The sequence below is a fragment of the Lepus europaeus genome, chromosome 21 (genome assembly GCF_033115175.1).
Source record: "Lepus europaeus isolate LE1 chromosome 21, mLepTim1.pri, whole genome shotgun sequence".
Taxonomy (NCBI): Eukaryota; Metazoa; Chordata; class Mammalia; order Lagomorpha; family Leporidae; genus Lepus; species Lepus europaeus.
In genome coordinates, this window is record NC_084847.1 from 22,325,584 (window position 1) to 22,340,652 (window position 15,069).

A 15,069-nucleotide genomic window follows, 5' to 3' on the forward strand; every position below is an offset into this window, starting at 1 on the left:
TAGTAAGAAAATGAAGATGTGAGGCCTCACTGGGACGTGGCACACACAGAAGGGGAAGACGGCAGAAAAGCAAAGTGGGACACGCTAGAGACACGGGCTCTGGGAAAGCTCCAGCCCCGGGGATGTTAAATAAGACTCGGTCTCATTTCTACGCAGGCTGCTACAGGCTCCCTGAGTGCTGGGCTCGGCTGCCCCCTCCTGCCGGCGCAGCTCTGACGGCCTGCTTAGGGCTCTCGCTGCTTCCGCCTGGAAGGTCGTTTTCTCTAAGCGCAGATCGGCCTCAGCGCTGCCCCGTGGTGAAGCCCTTTGTGCTCTCCCGCTGCCCCTGGCAGTGTTACTGGGCCGTCTGCATGAGGGAGGCCTGACGTACACCTGCTGGGCTCCACGTGTGTCCCTATTTGGGCACCCCACAAACAGGGCGGCTTGCCTGGCAGCTCAGGGGCCAAAGAGAGCCCCAAACATGTTTCCTTTTATTCTAAATTTGAAAACAGATGCCACACACACACACACACACAGAGATAGAGAGAGAGAGAGAGAGAGAGAGAGAGAGAGAGAGAGAGAGAGAGACCTTCCACCACCCTCTGGTTCACTCCCCAAAAGCCCACAACAGCCAGAGCTGGACCGAAGCCGGGAAGCGGGAACTCCTTCCAGGTCTCCCATGCAGGTGGCAGGGACCCGAGCACTTGCTGCCTCCCTGGGAGTTCATCAGCAGGAAGCTGGCTCAGAAGTGGAGGTGCGACCGGAACCCTGGCCCTCTGATATGGGATGCAGGCATCCCAAGCAGCGGCTTAATCTGCTGTGCCGCCATGCCTGCCCCCAAAACGTGTTTTTGAGCTGGGCACGGCTGTGGGCAACTGTGGCTCCCTGAGGAACCCCTAGTTGGCACCCATGATTGTCCCTCCCCAGTCTGGGAGGCCGAGGCATGTACCCACTGCTGCCGGAGGCTGCCCCCGGGGGGCACGGGCTAAGCTGAGAGCCTGGTAAGCAGCTACAGCAGCCACCACACCTGGCTCTGTCCCAGCTCAGCTGTGGCTGCAGCCAGGGGCGAGCTATGGGGACAGGGCACGGGGACCAAGACCAAGGCCACGATGGCAGTCTCCGGGGGACTCCTTTCACATAGGGACATGAATCCCAACCCATCAGCACAGCACATGGCTCACGAAAGGGTCCCCGCCTTGCCTTCCTGTCTCCTCCCCCAACCACAGCGCCCCTGTGTCACGCAGGAATTCTAGGCATCTCTGTTAGTGCCTAAAATGAAGCCCCACCTCCTCCTGTCACGGCCCGGCTCGTCTCTTCCTCTTCACAGAAAAACTCTCCGTTTTACAGCTTTATGGAGGAAGAGAACACGTACCTCGTGCAGGAAACGCATCGTCTCAAGTGTGCAACTTGGTGAGCGTTAACAAGCATGCACACCCACACATCCATGTGCGTATCCAAGAGACTGAGCACACACCTTCACCCCCAAAGCTTCCCGGCACCCCCCGCCGCCCCTCCCTCCCCGCCTCCGCGCCCCCAGCCGCGGGCACCACCCAGCCCCACCTCGCATCACGGTGGATCATGGTGGATTGGTGGACCATCCGCATTTTCCAGCATTTCCTAGGAAAGGACTCAGGCCCCCAGGTACTGGGTGTGGCCGGCTTTTCCCACTTAGCATAGTCACTCTCCAGGTTTGCCCATCCCCCTCCAGGGTCTCTCCCACAGCTGCTGTCCCTGGGGCTCTGCGGCCGCCGCCTGCCCAGGGCAGGGATAAGGAGGGCGACATGCTTCCCAGTGTTTATCCCGGACAGGATGGGTCTGATGGACGCCTGCCGTCCTGGGGGAATCGTTCCACTCTCACAAGTGTCCTGCCTGGGACAATACATTACTGGGTCCAGCGGACTGCCAAAGCTGGTGGAAAATTCTCGGCGCTTGGGAGCTTGGGAGGCACGGCAGCTTAGTGTGCCGCTAGCCACTCCTCCCTCTCAAGCGACTGCCTGCCTCTGGCTGCTGTGGCTCTGAGCTCCCCAGGTTTGGCTCCTGCCTCACTGGCTGCCCCTCCCCAAGCTCTATGGCTGGGCCTTGACCCAGTGGGCCGCCGTCGCCAGGTTCCAACCGGGGCTCCCAGTCTTCCTGCACCCCCTCACTACGTGTCTCATACACGACCCCCCAATTACTCGGATCTCCAACCCCGACCTCTTCACCAAGCGCCACGTGGCTGCTTTTCGCTCTGTCACGGTTCGCAGCCTCTGCATGCCCCAGACAGCATTCTTACTTCATTTTGGCCAAACTCCGTCTTTTCAAACCTTAAAAGGGGTCCCACTACAGGGCTGCGTTTTGGTACAGTGGGTTAAGCTGCTGCTGCTTGTGACACCGGCATCCCACATGGGCGCCGGTTCAAGTCCCGGTTGCTCCACTTCTGATCCAGCTGCCCGCTCTGTGACCCCAGAGATGTCCACCGTATACTGAGCACCCCTCTGGCCCTCCTGAATGCCAGGCGAAACGTCGGGTGCTCTGAATCAGAGAGGTTTCAATTCAGCATGAGAGGCTTGAGGCCGGGGAGCTCCCTGGGAAGCCGACTTCAATCACCCAATTGCGGGACGGCAGGCTACTATTTGCCGGCTGTCAGAAACGCCGATTCTCAAAGCACTCTTTTACATGTTTATACGGATGTGTTCTCTGTTTAGTGCAGACACAGAGCAAGCGCGTGCTGAGAATTAATCAGGAAATAGCTCTTCGCCAAGGACGGCACGGGCGGCTTTCAGCGACTGGTTCCGCCAAATTACCACCAGGGAAGACAGAAACGCTCTCCCTGCAAGGGGTGGAAAGCGCGGGTCTTTATGCACAGCGCAGCCCGGGGTGAGCATCCAGGCTCTCCTGATGGGGTGTCTGCCTAGCCACACTTGTCGGCTCCCTTCAGGCAACAGTCGGGAGCACCATCTGATCTGCTCAGATCACCAAGGTGGCCCAGAGGACACAGGAGGAGGCGGGCGGATCAAGGTGGGGGGTCGGGCAGGTGGGGGGGTGGTGTTGGGGAGCGGGAGGCGTGGAGATGCGAGACGTTTCTGGCACCCTGTAGGTCCCATTCAGCCCCCTCTCCGGGTGAGTCTGAGCCGAGGGTCACCAGAGTGGGAGGCCCCTCGGAGGGAACAGGTGTCAGTCACCTCGCTGGACAAAACCAAGGGCTGCAGCATCCCACACAGTCCTCAGCGAAGGGTTCACTCGTGCCTCAGTTTACAGACGAAGAAATTGAGCCTCGTGCCTTCTCCAGGGTTCACACGGTGGCTGGGGCGCAGCAAGCCGCGCTGGCTGGCACAGTGGAGGCCTTAACTGCCACCCCCCTCCCTGCAGGCCAAGCCAGACGCTGAGAGCCGGGCCTCGGCCTTGGCTCCTGCTAGCCTGGCACTGGCAGAATCGCCTGTGTGGTGGCACTGGAGCCCTCATGTTTTAAAATTAAGTCCCTACAGGCCAGCTCTCTCCTACCCATCTCAGCTCCCTCCTCCTCCCCAGAGGTGATCACTGTGGGTATTGTGTGCTGCCTGTTTGTGCACGCTCTTGTCTTTCTAGAGTGTTTTGTGCTGTGTGTGTGTGTGTGTGTGTGTGTGTGAGAGAGAGAGAGAGAGAGAGCGCACTCTGGTCCTTCTAGACGTTTCCAGGACCCCTGTGGATACCAAGTCAGCAGATGCTCAAGTCCCTTTGGTAAAATGCAGTGGTATTTGCATAGGAGCTTCACACACCCTTCTGCCTGCTATAAATCATCTCCGGATGACTTAGAACACAGAGTGCACGGCCGGTGCTGTGTAGACAGTGGTTATACTGTGTTGTTAGGGAGCAACAAGAAAATGAGTCTGTGCCTGTTCAGTAAGGATGCAGGTTTTTAAAAAGTATTTATTTTTATTCATTTGAAAGGGAGAGGGAGAGGGATAGGAAGGAGAGGGGGAGGGAGGGAAGGAGAGAGAGAGAGTCTGACTTACACTGAGAGAGACAGAGAGAGAGAGAGACCTTCCACCTGCTGGTTCACTTCCCAAATGCTTGCAAGAGTCAGGGCTGGGCCAGGCCAAAGCCAGGAGCCCAGAACTCCATTCACCTGATGTTTGCCGGGCTGTATCTGCAGGAAGCCGGCTCTGAAGCAGAGTAGCTGGGAACTCAGACCAATGTCCCAAGCAGTGGCGTAGCCCCCTGTGCGACAAAGCCTGCTCCTGGATGCAGTTTTAAGAAAAATATTTCCAGTCTGTGATTGGCTGAATCCATGTGCAGGTGCAGAGCCCATGGCCATGGAAGCCGCCGATATCAGGGCTGACTCTGGCGGTGTCCACAATGGTGGGGAGTGTCACTGCCCCTTGAGGCTCACGCCTGGGAGCTGTCTGAGCGCCACATCGGCATCTTGGAGAAGACGGGGTGGGAGAACAGCAGGTCCCTCCAGACATCTCTGGACAAGGGCTGTCATTAGGATGGGATCCCAGCGGGGCAGGTGTTGTGGCGTGGTGGGTAAGCTGCCCCGTAGGATGCCTACATCTCCCAGCTGCAGTGCCGGCTGGAGTCCTGGCTACTTTGCTTTTTCCGATCCAGCTCCTTGCTAATGCATCCTGGGGGCAGCGGAGGATGGCTCAAGTGTTTGAGCCCCTGCCACCCACATGGGAGACCTGGATGGAGTTCCAGCCTCCTGCCTTCAATCTGGCTCAGCCCTGGCTCTTACAGACATTTGTGGAGAGTGAACCAGCGGAGGACGATTCTCTCTGCTGCTCTGTCTTTCAAGTAGATGAAATAAACACACTTAAAAAAATAGCTGTTTGCTCCCCAGGAGCTGCTTTCTGTGATCCACTAGCCAAGGATTTAACCCCACACTCTCTCCTTTGCACCTGCTTCTAGGAAGGCTAGGGTGAGCCTTTCTCCTGCCGCCTACCTCCATCTTTGCAGCCACTTGTGTGTGTGTGTGTGTGTGTCCCAATTTCCTTGGAACGAATCTTTTCTTCCTGGTTTAACTAGGGTTATGTTTATACCTTCCATCACACCTTCCTCAAATACTTTCCACATTTTCCATTATGCCTGCTTCCTCAAATCCCTTTCCCAACGGATTTTCACAAGGACATTTGGAAACTCCAGCTGGCACACGGGTAACCACAAAACACCTTTCCTTGCCCCCGTTTCACCCCGCATCTGATGAGAACTAGCTGTGTTAAGACCATAACACATTTTTAATATAACAATATTAATATTGTTTCAATCTAAGCAATTTAATTAACTTGGCAAGGCTGCCTTCCTCCCTGGCCCTGGCATGGAGCGACACGTGTTTCCCAGTGAGCGCACCGACTGCTCAGTCGAGATTAATAGCGGCACCGGTCACGACAGCCACAGCGGAGCTGGGGGCCTCGGCGCTCTCCATCACTCTCCCGGGATGGGCGCCCGCCTTCAGTGCAGCCTATGTGACCAGAAGAGAGACCCATGGAGCAAAGCACTGGCTGGGCCTCCTGTATACCGAATGCCTGGGCGAATCCTTTAAAGCAAACGGAATGTTAGCTCCGCGCCTGGAGTTGGGCCAGATGCGCACTGGCTGCGCTAGGGCCATGTGCAGCCCTGGGGGCCCACGCTGAGGGCATCCCACACTCGCACACTGCAGGGGGACTCAGGCTTGTCCCCTTGGCTCACTGTTCTCTCCCTCACTGTAGGCTTGGTGGGGGGGGCCGTGGTGGGCTTCACGGAGTGAGCTGTTTCTGCCCAGGGAGCCACGGCCCGTCTTTAGCACTTGGCTCAAGCGCCGGCTCCTCCAGGAACTCTCGGCCCTCCCTGGCACCCCCAACTCCAGTGAGGTCAAGGGGCTTCCTCTGGTCTCCCAGAGTTTGGCTGGCAACCTGGATCCCTGCATGTACGACCTCGCCTGAGGTCCCCATGTGCGTGCCTATCCTTGCCAGGACGGGAGACTGCCAAGGTCAGGGCGGGAGCCCATTTCTAGCCATCTGGGGGCACAACTCTGGTGACTGGATGCGCTTTGAGAGTGCAGGAAGTGTCGGTGGGACCTTGTGGCACTGAGCAGGGCCAGGCTCTGAGCTGACCACTCTGCACCGCAGCCAACGTCATGGTTTCTGAGGACAGAGGGCGTGGCTGGGACCTAGCACTTAAGATCTCAATCCCCGCTGGCAAGGCCCGCAGAACACTTAACAATCTCAGAATTAGCTGCTCATATTTAAACACGATGTCCATTTCTGGCCATCCTGGAAAACCTAGGCCAACGGGCAACACAGGTGCTGAGTCATGGCCGCCCTCGGGCTGCGAGGCAGTTTTCTCTCTGTTGGGAGGCAGGGCCGTGGGGCAGTCCTGTGATCACCAACAAGCTGCTCTGTGTTATGTGCCTCAGTTTCCCCATGTGGAAAGTCGAGCTGTCCCCACCTCCTAGGACTGCTGCACAGAATCAATGAGCTGGTATAGGACGCGCATGCTTGGGGTACTACCTGCCCCTGCCCTGTACTGTGTGCTCAGGAACCACGAGCTGTCATCATGCCTTGGGCCTGGTCTGCTTCCTGGATGTATGCACCTGCTAAGTTGGCTGCTTAGGCTAGCGGGGTCCAGGGACATCCTATTCCACTAAGGCCAGGTGCCGTGGTCTTGCTCCTGGCACAATCTGGCAGCAGGCACAGAACAAGCCCCATCCACTCTAAGGGTGTAGACTTTTTCTTGTTACCTTAGGGCCAGCCTCTGCAAGGCCTGGGCGTGTGCTATGCTTGCCATTTTAATTGACCCAATGGACACTGTAGAGGGGGCTGTCAGGGTCCTGGCCCGGGGGGAGGCAAAAGAAGCAAGCACAGCTCCTGTCCTCCATGCGTTCAGCTGTAGATGAAGGGGCTGTGAACTCAATGCCAGGGGGGCCCCAGGGGTGGGCGTCTGTGAGCTGCAGGACGCATGCCCCCACCCCCAGGTCTGGGGAGCAGGGGCTACTCGGCTCCAGCCAGGGGATGCGTGGAGGGAATGCCGCCAGCTCTTCAAAAGCCAATTTCCCGATGCTGTCAAAGGATGCCCGAGCCATAAAACACCGTGAGGACCACACAGAATATATCTTCCAGGGGACACTGGCTTGTGACACCTGAGGCTCAGGACACTGAGGACACCCTAGGGAGGCGTGGGGCTGGAAGACCACCAGAGGGGTGCAGGGCAGCCTGGCACTGGGGGAGGCTCGTATGTGCAGAGACGTTTAAGCAGAGCCTTGGGGCTTCTGAAGGCAGGGTCTGGAATGAGCTGAGTCAAGCACTCCAGGCAGGGGTCGGCAGGGGTGAAGGCATACCGGAAGAAGAGCTTTACGGGCCCAGAGAGAGGGGCTGCAGGGGGATAGGAGAGCTGGGGTGGGGGGCAGATCTGGGGATCCCGGAGCGGAGGAGGTCACCAGCACCAGTGCATCCAGGGTGCAGGCCAGTACTGCACAGGACAGGGGCAGCACTGTGCCCTCTGCTAGGGAGGCGAGCAGGAGTGGTGGCGACTGTGGCGCCATGACTCAGCTTCAGCAGAGCTCCCAGGGGCGAATGGCGAATGTGGCCGGTGCTGCCAGCTCTTCTGGGCTCCCAAGAAAAGTAAAAAAAGCAAAAGGACCCCGTTTTTAAATGTTAGCAATTAATTCAAATAATTGGAAAAACGCCGTGGGAGCCAGCTGAAGTCCGTGGGCCATGTGTATCCAGCCTGAGCACAGCCCCAGGGGCCCGGCTTTCTTCCTAGGATTCGGGTGAGGCCAGTGGCTCGGGGCTGCTTCCCTGAGGTAGCCTGAGGCTTCAGGGCCTTGCCTTCCTGGCCCCCGGAGCCCCCCCGGTCCACCAGCAGGTCTGGGTTCATCTTGCTGCCCCAGGCCTGTGTCTGTGCGCACTTGGGCATTTCTCTCTGCGCAGGCGTCTGCCTGGTCCCAGCAGCAGCACAGGGGCGTCAGCTCCCCAGCCTGCCCTGGGTCCGGCAGCAGCACAGGGGCGTCAGCTCCCCAGCCTGCCCTGGGTCCGGCCAGCACAGGGGCGTCAGCGCCCCAGCTGGTTATACATCTGCGCATGTCCTCTGGCTGGGACACAGCTCAGCTCTGAGTTCTAACCTGCTGGGTGGAGCCTGCACGCCTCGTTGGGCCCCTCCCTCTAAAACCCAACATCTTTCCATTCCCCTCAGCTGCTTCCAACTTGAGCCCTCTGTGGGGGCCCTTGTGGCTACCACGCCTGTTTCTGAGTGTGGACTCAGCCAGGGACTTTAAGTGCTGCAGCCCACACACCAGAGAGCAACCTCTGGCTACACACAGTGGCCCAGCCGAGCCCGAGGCCAACACCCCAGGAGTGAGATGCCAGTTCCATTTCCACCGGCCACCCTACTAAGCTAAGTCACCTCGGCAGGCTGCACTGACTCAGCCGACCATGTGAAGGTTATAACTCCGACTTAAAGGTCATTGCCATGTTTGCCCTTGGTTTATAACCTGATACAAATAAACTACCTGTAAAAAAAAAAAAAAACAAAAACAAAACAAAAACAAAAACAAAAAACCATGATTTTTGAGACGATTTGGGCTATTTAAACACAGAGTGGATATTAGATGAACAAAATGTTCAAAATGTTCAGAATCCTGGCGGCACTAGGCTTACAGAAAGACACACAAGGTACTGAGGGTTGAAATGGGATGACAGCTACTATTTACCTTCCCATGTTACAGGGACAAATGGGACAAGAACAGCAGGGATGCTGGTCATGGCTGGAGCTAGGGATGGAAACGCGGGCCATCAAGGAACCAACCTCCTCACTTTCCAATTGATTGGAAACTTCCTCCTGGGCAAAGGCGTGGCTTGATATGCAAATGGTGGGGACAGCGTCTCCCTCGAACAACCCAAGGGCACTGCCGTCCTCATCCGCGCCCTGACCTTGAGCCTCCTCTCTGGCCACCCTGTCCTCCCTTCTCCAAAGAGCAGTCTGAGTGGTCTTTGAAATTCCTCACCCCACTAACAGCTCCCCAGGGCTGGCACTCACACGGAGGGCACAAAGGGCAGGCATTCCACCCCCCTTCATTTGGGGAGCAGCGATTCCCCATTCAACAGATGCAGCCGGGGCACCAGGACATGGACTAACCTGCCCACGGACCTGCCTCGGGTAGGTGCCCTGCCACACACCTGTGCTCTGATCACCCAGCCTGCTCTCTCTCTCTCTCTCTCTCTCTCTCTCTCTCTCTCCGCGAATGAAGATCCACGTAACCTGGTCTCTGCCTCCCCCTGGGGCCTGCCCTTACACTCCTTTGCTCTCCATCCTCCAGCCACTGACTCAACAGCCAGCCCATCAAAGTTCCTGTCTCAGGAGCTGAGCCCCATGAAGAACGCTTTTCCCATGGCGGCTCCAGCTCATCCTCTAGGCCAGCGGAGACACCTGCCCACCGCACCCGCTTCTCCCTGCGCTATTGTATCATCTTAGGAACTCTTAGCACTACCGGGTATTTCGTCATCCCCTTGCATCCTGGTTTCTCTCCCCCCCCCCCCCCGTCCCCATCAGAGGGGCAGGGCTGGGCAGACCAGGTTCACCACCATGTCCTGAGCGCCAAGAGCTGTGCGGCCCAACATGGAGTCAGGCAGGGCTCCTTAAATCAACATGAATTAGAGCTGAGCACCACTTGAAATGCAGCTTCGCAGGTCGGGCGCCCTGGCCACATTTCGAGTTCCCAGTCGCCACCTGTGTCACGTGTCTCCTCCATGGGACAGGACACGTAGAGCACACTCCGATGGGCGGTGCTGGCTGAGACCACATGACATATCACAGACGTATACACTGGGGGATCACACTGTTCACCCATTCACTCTAAACGGAACGAGCACCGTGGCTGTACCCCGGGTGCCGGTCCTGCCCGGCTCCTCTCAGCTGCCCCACTCACAGTTACAAACACGGAAGAGGTGGCATGGCCAGTGCCCGTGCCAGCCATGTGCCTGTCGTCACTGCAGCAGATGGCGGCACCAGGACTGTCACACAGGAAAACTGGTGGGATGGTAGCAACCCTCTTCCCAGCAGGTGTTGAGAAAAAACCAACAGGCCTCAGGGTCCCCGCCCAGCCCTGTCCCTTACACCCTCTGGCGGGGGTGGGGGGTCTTCACCTGGGAACATCAGAAGAGGGGACAAACCCGTCATCACATGCTCCTCCTGAGCCATGATCCATCACGGCACCCTTGACGAACCAGAAGGAAGGTTCCAGATCCCGCTCGAGACAGCACTGCCAATCAAAGGCGGCAGGAGACACAGTCCAGCCACCACGCAGGGTCGGGGGCTCCCAAGCCCCAGCGCCTCTTGTTTAGTGGTCGCTTCTCCCACGGAGGACTTGCTGAGAGCCGCTGAGTGACCAGCCCCTCCCTCCTCCCCGCCGCGCTCAACAAATGGCAGCTGTCACAAGCGGAGGTGGCTGCATGCCATCTTCTGCGCACGGCGGTGGATGGAGTGTGGCCTGCACGTCCTCACTTCCCCTCCCAAGCCCCTCTGCGTGGGGCCGGCTCACAGTCAACCATGTGGCCTAGTGAGGCAGGGAGGAGCCTCAGGACTTCACCGGTGGCACGTTTTCCAGGCAAGACCCCCCTTTTCCTAGCACCTTCTCTTCTGGGCCAAATAAGCCTGCGCAGGATGAGCTCTCACACGGAACTCTGCTTCCTGGATTCCCACGCACAAAGAAGCTGTATTAACAAGCCGTGTCTGGGAGGCCGAGCCCTGTCTCCCATAAACTCTCCTTTTATCTCCTCTAAAACACACAGTGATAGCCTTCTCTGGAGAATATCAAAGCCAGCTAACCTGCGGCTGCATCTGTTTGTGCTTTTCACTCCCTGCTGGGTTGTGGCAACAGATGGCTGTGCGTGACACAGGCGGCGGCCGGCCGGCAGGTTTCAGTCCTCCGCAGCCAGTCCGGGGGGGGGGGGGGCTGCCCAGGACCTTAGGGCTCTGGTCCTGCAGCCGCCAGTTCCTCCCCGCCCTGTGCACTGCGGCTCTGCCCTGGTGCCTGTAGAACTCCGGGCCTTGCTTCTGTTTTGTATTCTACACACACGAGGCAGGCTGAGCAGAGGTTAAAGAAGAAAGGCAGGCCTTGGTCAAAAGGGGTGAGGCTTATCTGCTTTGTAATCCGGCACACAGAATCTGAGCTACGCGTTCAGCGGCAGGGGCCGGGCCACGGGGCATGGGCTTGGCAGCCAGCACTGTTTCATCTCCCCTTCCAGAAGGTGCTGGGGCCCCTGCCAGGAAGTGCTGAGCAGGAGAAGGGAGCGTATGGCCCCAGAGGCCTGGCGGGGGCTGCATCCAGGGCCTGGAGGGGGAAGGGGAGGGGGAGGGGGCTGCCGTGCCCACCAAGACGTCCTCGCAACTGCCAGCAGCCTGGGCTTCTTTCCCTCAAATTCAAGCTTTGGATGCTTGTTAAAAACAAAACAAACAAACAAAAACCCAAGGGGCTAGCGCTGTGGCACACAGGATAAGCCACGGCTTGTGATACCTGTATCCCATACGAGTCCCGGCTGCTCCACTTCCTATCTACGGGATGGATTTCTTGGCTCCTGCCTTCAGCCCGGGCCAGCTATGGCCGTTGCGGCCATTTGGAGCGTGAACTAGCAAATGGCAGATCTTTCGGTCTCTCCCTCTCTCTGTTAACTCTGCCTCTCAAATAAATAAAATAATTCTTCCAAAAACAAACAAACAAAAAAACCCAAGACAGAGATCAGAGAAAGCTTCCCGTTATCCGTCTGGGCAGCCTCGTGTGTGAACAGAGCTGGCCAGCTCCTGAGCTGCGGGGGCCAGCAGTTGCCAAGGGCTCAGGATGCAGTTAGTAGGGAGATGGCCAGAGGGCGGGGATGTGGGAGAAGTGCAGGGAGGGAGGGCGGCAGGCCTGGCTCCCGGCCCGGCTCCCGGCCCGGCTCCCGGCCCGGCTCCCCAGTTCCACCTCTAGCCTGCTGGGTGACCCGTGCAAGCCGCCGACCTCTCGCATCCTCTCGGGCCCTCACCCGGCTGTCAGAGGATGACCCAACTGCTCATGGGCTCCTGGGAGCAGCAGCTCCGTCGTTCACTCCTCGACCGCTTATTTCGGGTTTTATTTATGACTCCGACCCTGCTCTCTCGAGGTGTGCACAGCCCCGTGAGGGGGACAGGTGTAAGTGCTGATGCAGGGGAGGATGCCCCTTAGCCATGGGGGCCAGCTTCCTGGGGGGATGTGAGGCCTGGGTTTCCCAGGACTAGGAGGCAGAGAAGCCCATTCTGAGCCCCGAGGGGCCCGGGATGAAAGGCGTGGCCTCCTGGCAGGCAACAGAGCAGCGGGCAGCTGGCACTCTGCAGGGTGCCATGAGCAGGCGGCACGGACAGGCAGGAGAGAGGTGCCAGGGGGTGGGGGTGAGGTTCTGATGGCAACCTCAGGGCTTTGACTTGGATCTCCTGGGTCAAGAGGGGCCCCTGAGGAGTGGAAGCAGCAGAGGAGTGGGTCAGGCCGTCCCGGCAGCTGCTGGAGAGAGGGGAGGCTGGACCCGGGGCTGGCCTTCTCCTTCCACACTTCCTTGCTTTTGCACGCATGGTTCCCGCTACCCAGGCTACACTGCCTCCCTCTCTGCCTCAGCTGGCTGCTGCTGTCCTGGTACACTCCTGCTCAGCCATGTGCTCCTTCTAGAACCTTCCCTGATTGCCTCCAGTCAGAGGCAGTTGGCTCCATGCAATCTGGGAGGGGCCAGTGCAAACTGGAAGATGAGTTTTCTTTGAACTTTAGGAGGGTTTAAAAAGAGGACTGAAATTAGCTACTGATATTTACAAACAGGAAGGCTCACATCAAAATATTAAATATTCCCGCTTGCTGGAATATTGTTAGGGTGCGGTTGGGATGCCTGTATCCCGTACTGGAGTGCCTGGGTGGGAGTCCCAGCTCCTTTGCTTCTTTTTTTTTTTTTTTTTAATTTTTATTTATTTATTTATTTGATAGGCAGAGTTATAGACAGAAAGAGAGAGACAGAGAGGAAAGAGAGAAAGGTCTTCCCTCAGCTGGTTCACTTCCCAAATGGCCGCTACAGCCGGCACCGAGCTGATCTGAAGCCAGGAGCCAGGAGCTTCTTCCTGGTCTCCTATGCAGGCACAGGGGCCCAAGCACTTGGGCCATCCTCCATTGCCCTCCCGGGCCACAGCAGAGAGCTGGACTGGAAGAGGAGCAACCAGGACAGAACCCGGTGCCCATATGGGATGCCAGCGCCACAGGCGGAGGATTAACCACGTGAGCCACGGCGCCGGCCCCTCCTTTGCTTCTGATGCAGCTTCCTGCTGATGCACACCCAGGAGGCAGCAGGTAATGGCTCAAGTAGCTGGGTCCCCGCCACACCTGTGGGAGATCTGGAACCAGTTCCAAGCTCCCAGCTTCAGCCTGGCCCAGCCCTGGCTGCTGAGGGCATCTGAGGCGTGAGCCAGTGGTGGGAGACCATTGCTGGTCTCTGGCTCTGCTTTTAGATAAAATGAACAATAACACAAACAGATGTAGCTGCACTGGCTCCATGCTCCTACCTAGTAACCATTCCTTGAAGATGAAAAGTGGCTTTCTCTTTACCCGGGGGATGGGCTTGCCAGTCCTCACCACGCCCTCTTGTCTGTAACAATACTGAGGATGAGGGTCAGCTCCTACTATTGGTGACCGGACAGTATGGCAATTCTTGACCTTGTGTCCATTGTTGAGAGAGGACACCAGGTAGGCGGAGTGCGTCCCCGTCCGCCTCCCTCACTGGGCTACCTGCCGGGTCACAGGCTGCCTGACTTTGCCTTTCATTGAGTCCTTAGTCACACTCCAGGTACACCCATCGTAGCTTGAACTTGTCAAGTCAGACGCACAGAGTCCGCCTCACCTAGTGCATCGTGTTCCGCGGCGCTGTGCCCTGGAGAGCGCCGGCTGTTTCCCTGTCGCAACCACGGGGCTGACTGCCACCCAGCATCGCTAGAGAGGAACGCACTGCGTGTCACTAGCCCGGGTAGAAGATCCAGTCTCAAACTTCAAAGTATGGATTGTACCGAATGTCTGTCACTTTTGTAACCAGTCAGGTCCAAAAATCCTGCATGGAGCCAGCGGAGCCGGGGGAGCCATCTGCACATCACATTTCTGTATTTCCTTGTCTGCTCGGCTTGTGAGACAAAGCGTTCCTCCAGGGCTCGGAGCACAGCACCGTCAGAATCTCTCACGCAGCCCGACGGCGCCTAGTCCGTGCTCACTCATACACACGAAACGAAGGAGCCAACACAAATGAACACGGCGTGGAGGGAAGGCCAGGGAAGGGGAGACAGTGTGAGGCTCGAAGGGCTCAGGGTGGGGTCTGGACCTGGGGGGCGCACGGCAGCTGTAGGCCAGGGCCCACTGCACAGAGTGTGTGTGTGTGGGCGGGGGGAGTCCCATACCAGAGGACTGTGCGCCTGAGAGCTACGAAGAGATGTGGAATCCTGGGCCCTGACCGACGCTGCTGAATGAGAACCTGCAGTTTAGCAAGACCCAGGGTGGCGGTGTCACTGCGGCTACGCGTGTGACAGGTGATGACTAAGAGACTGGGCCTGGGGTCCAATTGATGGGTTCAGGTTCTCTGACACTTACTGGCTGTGTGACCTGGGGCCAGTTCCATGGCCTCTCTGTGTCTTGTCTGGCTAACCGAGTCTCAGCTGTGTTCCTGGGGGGCTCTGACAAACCCAGGTGAAAGAGCGGGGCCTCCTCGGACCCCCTGTGCCACTGGAGGAATCGGGCTGTTGGCTGACCACTGAGCGCCTCCACCCGCCCGGCCAGATACTCACGTCGTCTGCCGTCCAGTAATTCCACACCTTGATCTCGGCCAGCCCGAAGTCGCTCAGCTGTCTGGTGTTGCGGATGACGAAAAAGAGCTGCAGCGGCGGGTGGAAGGGACACACCCACGGGGAGGCATCCTTTGCGCTCTGAAAGGCCAGTGAGAGAGGGCGGTGGTTAGGCACATTCCAGCCGCTCCCCAGAGGAAAATGGCGGGGACCTTTTGGCTGACCGGAAGCAGGAGGGGGCCAGGCCAGGACTCCAGGCCACCGTCACAACCCAGCGCAGGTGGGGTCTCAGATCACCCCCACCTGGACCGCGCCTCGCGGTGTGCTAATGACCCCGCCCCCCCTGCAAAGCTG

The 15,069-nt window shown here is 58.2% G+C and overlaps 1 protein-coding gene across 1 annotated transcript in view; it reads right to left on the minus strand.

Annotated features, from left to right (window-relative positions):
- The window catches only part of LOC133750825 (katanin-interacting protein-like), a 195,425-nt gene that overhangs the window by 26,697 nt on the left and 153,659 nt on the right, over window positions 1–15,069 (minus strand). Inside the window, exon 14 of the mRNA XM_062180514.1 lies at window positions 14,719–14,856. Within this exon, the coding sequence (XP_062036498.1) occupies window positions 14,719–14,856 (138 nt within the window). The remainder of the gene's footprint in view (window positions 1–14,718; window positions 14,857–15,069) is intronic.